Genomic DNA, 4,169 nt, shown 5'->3' with positions numbered 1-4,169 from the left:
TTTTGTCTGGGAAGATATAGTTACTTTTCATTAAAAAATAATTTTATTTATGTTAGCATATAGTGAGTTCATTATTATTATTTAAAAAATAAATTGTTAAAGATTTAGACATTTTTTTTCCAGTTTTAATTTCTAAAGTGGTAAATGCCAATAGATCTAAACCATACAAACAAGAGCTCTGGGGTCCTGAACTCTGTAAAGGTGTAAAGTGGTCTTGAGACCAAAAAGCTTGAGAAATGCTATTCTCAGAAAATAAATAGATTTACATATGCAGATCTTTATTGTAGTGTTATATAATGGCAAAGAGAGAGAGAGAGAGAGAAGGGGAGAGAGAGAGAGAGAGAGAGAGAGAGAGAGAGAGAGAGAGAGAGAGAGAGAGAGAGAAATGAAAACAATTTAAATGTCCAATAACAGGAAAATGGCTAAATAAATTATTGTACCTCCATTTGGTAGAAGATTATGTGGTCATTAAAAATTATGTTTTCAAGGAGTATTTATTGTTGTGTGAAAATGTTCAACACACTTGACATGCTGTTAAGAGATTAAAAAAAGAAAGAAACAAATTTTCGTTATCATCATTTCTGTGATGTCTTGATTCTTGGAGAAATCATGAAACTAAGGAGGCCTGAGGAAGTCAACAGACTGGTACCAGGCACTGAGCCAAGCACTTTATATCTCATTTAATCATCACAATAACCCTATAAAGTCGCTACTAATAGCCCCAAGAATTATTATTACCCTCAGCAAAGGAACCATGGTTCAGAGAGGTTAAGAAGTGTATCCAAGGTCACATAGCCAATAAGCGGTAGATCTAGGATTTAAGGTCAGATCTGACTCCAAAAACTGCTGTCCCCAATTCTGAGCTACAACAGCCTCCTGCATCCAAGCCAACTTCATTCCCAGTGACCGCATCCAGAGGACAATGAGGTGTGTTGGTGCAGCAGAAAAGTCTCTGCCTCTGCTGCTAATAAGCTCTGTAACCTTGGCCAAGTTACTTAACCTCCCTGAACCTCATTCAGTTGTTTCCATCTGTGAAAGGGGGTTAATAGCTCCCAGCAGGATTGGGGTGAATGACAGATAACATGCTCAGAAGAGTCCAGCACAGAATAGGAGCTCAGTAAAACTTTCCTTTAAGGAATACTCGCAAGTCCTTGATGCGTATGTCATTAATCCTACAAAGAGCCGCCCCATCAGGTGGATCTCTGGGTTCCTGGGCAATGCTGAATACCTCTGGTGATGGATAAAAATCTTATGGCACAGAGTTAGAAAGTTAGAGAGAAATGCCTGTATAGCTCTGTGCCTCATGGGTTAAAGGGAGAAGGGTGCACATTATAATAGCAGGAACTATGCTATCTGCTTTGCAGACATTACCTCGTTTAATTCTCACAACCTCTTGTGAAGCCACCATTACCGTCCCATCACTCAGATCAGGAAACTGAGGTTTGGGGAGGCTAGGTTGTGTGTCCAAGCATCTGGGGGAGTGCTGGGGAAAACGAGTCTCTGCTCACTCCTCTGCCCATTCCTCTGGGTCCAGGAACAGCTGAGAGAGGTTTCTCTGTCCCTGGACTTCATACCAGGAAAGGTGGTTGAGATAGTATTTGGCTGCTCCTTGGGCTGTTCCCGAACCTCCACAGGAGCTTAAAGCTTAGCAAGACTGAGGGACACCAGCTCGCATAGCCTGGGCCCAGCAGCACTTTCTCATGGGAGATTCCGAGACTTGGGTCTCCATCCTGAGAAGGGGAAAGGATGTTATGAGGCCCAGGGAAGCTGAGCGTGGAGGGAGGCTCCCAGAGATCTGCATATACTGCTGGATGGATGCCTACAGAGAACGTGCACCACTGGCAAAACGACTTCCCAAGCATGCACTGTCAGCTGGGCCACCGTACACACCGAGGTCCACTACAGCTGGAAAAGACCACCCAGAACACAGTCTCAGCGGCCCCACTGGAAACAAAACCTCAACAGAAGAGGGCTGTCCACCTGCCTTTGAGAGGAACATGTATTGCTGAGAAGAACTCCTATAAAGAGTGTGGCAATACTCTATGTACAGGCTAATGACGATTTCCCAGCTTCCAGGAGGACGGCGGGTTGGGCACTGCACAACCTCTCAGCCTGCTGCCCACATCACACCTGTGGCCAGGAAGACCTGCTCTGACTGAGCCAACTACTGCCCAACAAAATCTACTCTCCCCTCCACACCCTGTTAAAGAACCATGGCTGGAACACGGCCACCTGGATAGAAATTACATTTCCCAGCACCCCCTGCAGCTGGGCCTGGCCATATAACCAAGGGAAATCTCTGGCTGTCGATTTGGGCTCTTTCCTTAGGTCCCTTGCAGACCCAGGATCGCAGATGCCCACCAGCGTGAAATGCTCACCAGGGGATAAAGGAGAAACAGATTCTTTAGGCCACTCTGTTTTGGGGTCTGTTTGTTATAGTAGTATGGTATCAACCTAATAAACCTGCTTTGGCTTCAGAAATAAAATTTTATTTTTTAAATAATTTTGGTACAGGGGTAGAACCCTGGATCTTCGTGTTATCAGCACCACACTGTAACCAACGAGCTACCCGGCCAGCCCAACAAATGGGATTTTTAAAGAGTACTCATTGTTCTAGTAAATAGTAAGTGGAAAGCAGGTTACAAAGTTTTAAGTCTTTTTATTTATTTTCAGGAGAAGCAAAGACACTAAGGGGGTGCAAGAGGATCGATGCAGACTCCAAATGCTGTCTTATCCCCAAATGCTCCATGCCTGAGTTCTCCATGCACTGTGGAGCCAGTTGACAGGTTAGATGATACCCACCAGCCTTTCTCAAATAACCTTTCCCCAACTGCACAGAGTGTGGGCAGATGCTGGGGTCTTGAGCGGGTTCCAGGAAAACCAGGCTGAACACATGGCCCATTAGTTCCCTCCTTTCCCAAAGCAATTTCTGTCTGAAGACACACTGGCCACACGGTAGTTATGGGTCCATGGTCCATCTTGTCAAGAGACCATCTGGACACCTGCATCACATCATCTTCTACCTCCTGCCCCCGGGCCCAGGGCTGGATGCTGCATGTCTGAGACGGAAGCTCCACTGAACCAAGCAATGTGAGAAAAGGCCCAAGCCCTTCCTGGGAGAGCCCACCACGGTGAGCAAGAGTGAGGCACGGGACACAGCCGTGTCCTCCAGCACAGAAACCAGCACAATCCACACTGTCGCATGATGGGAGACACCAAAGGACCCCAAGAATGCTGGGAAAGCAAGACTCAGCTGCTGAGTCAGCATTCTGGTCCAGAAAGATGCCCACCTGCCATCCACACCTTGGAGGGAGTGCCGCAGGGCCAGCCGTGATGGGCGACATGCGGTAGCCACACTGGAGGAGGGAATGAGATCTGCACCCAACCCCGCAAGATGCAGAATTCCACCCAAAGAAGGGACAAGGTGACCTCAGCTAGGGGTGGGTGCTGAGAGACGCGCATGTCCACGCCACTCTCCCTGCAGAAGGAGGGACTCTGGCTTCCTGGAGCCCTAGGGCCTGGGTCCAAGCCCCAGGGGAGAGAAGGGCGGCCGTGTCACCACTCACCCTGCAAGGCTTCTTTGGCTCTGGCTAGCTCCTGTTCCTTCTGGGCCAGCTGGACCCTGAGCTCGGTGGCTGAGAGGACCTCAGAGGACTTGCCGCCCTGCGACTCCTCCAGATCCTTCGCCAGCATCTCCTTCATCTGCCGGAGAAGGTGAACTTCCTCCTGGAGCCGAGACACTTCTTCCCGCAGGAGCACTAGGGGAGAAGGACACATAGTTAGGGATGGGAACGCTGGCTACAGCTTACTAAATTTTTGTGGGGACAGTTTGAAGGGGTTTTGGCTTTTCCTACACATGTACAGGGAAGAGTCTCCCCCCATCCCAAAGCCACTACCTTATTCCAAAGAGTCCCAACCCCAGTCGTGCAAGGAAGACACCCCCACATTCTGCAGCGTGCACATGGTGAGACCCCCACTCCAGCCACTGCTGCTGTCACTGTACTGGGAGCATCCATCCCAGCGTCCCAGAGTCTTAGGAGGCAGCATTATAACCACAAGCTGGCAGCAAACCGAGTTAATAAGCTTTATGTGCATTATCTCATTAAATCCACCAAAACCTTCTTAGGCAAGTACCATCAGAACCCCCATTTTACAGATTAGGATATTGG

At 48.1% G+C, this 4,169-nt stretch overlaps 1 protein-coding gene across 1 annotated transcript in view; it reads right to left on the bottom strand.

Moving 5' to 3' along the window:
- KAZN (kazrin, periplakin interacting protein) overlaps window positions 1-3,754 on the bottom strand; it is an 88,300-nt gene extending 84,546 nt beyond the window's left edge. Inside the window, exon 1 of the mRNA XM_008583846.1 lies at window positions 3,567-3,754. Within this exon, the coding sequence (XP_008582068.1) occupies window positions 3,567-3,702 (136 nt within the window). The 5' untranslated portion in view covers window positions 3,703-3,754. The remainder of the gene's footprint in view (window positions 1-3,566) is intronic.
- Between the last annotated feature and the right edge of the window lie 415 nt (window positions 3,755-4,169).

Source organism: Galeopterus variegatus, unplaced genomic scaffold, assembly GCF_000696425.1.
Source record: "Galeopterus variegatus unplaced genomic scaffold, G_variegatus-3.0.2 Scaffold3062, whole genome shotgun sequence".
In the NCBI taxonomy this organism is placed as follows: Eukaryota; Metazoa; Chordata; class Mammalia; order Dermoptera; family Cynocephalidae; genus Galeopterus; species Galeopterus variegatus.
Note: the sequence above shows the minus strand (reverse complement) of the source record. Positions and strands in the feature narration are given on the sequence as shown.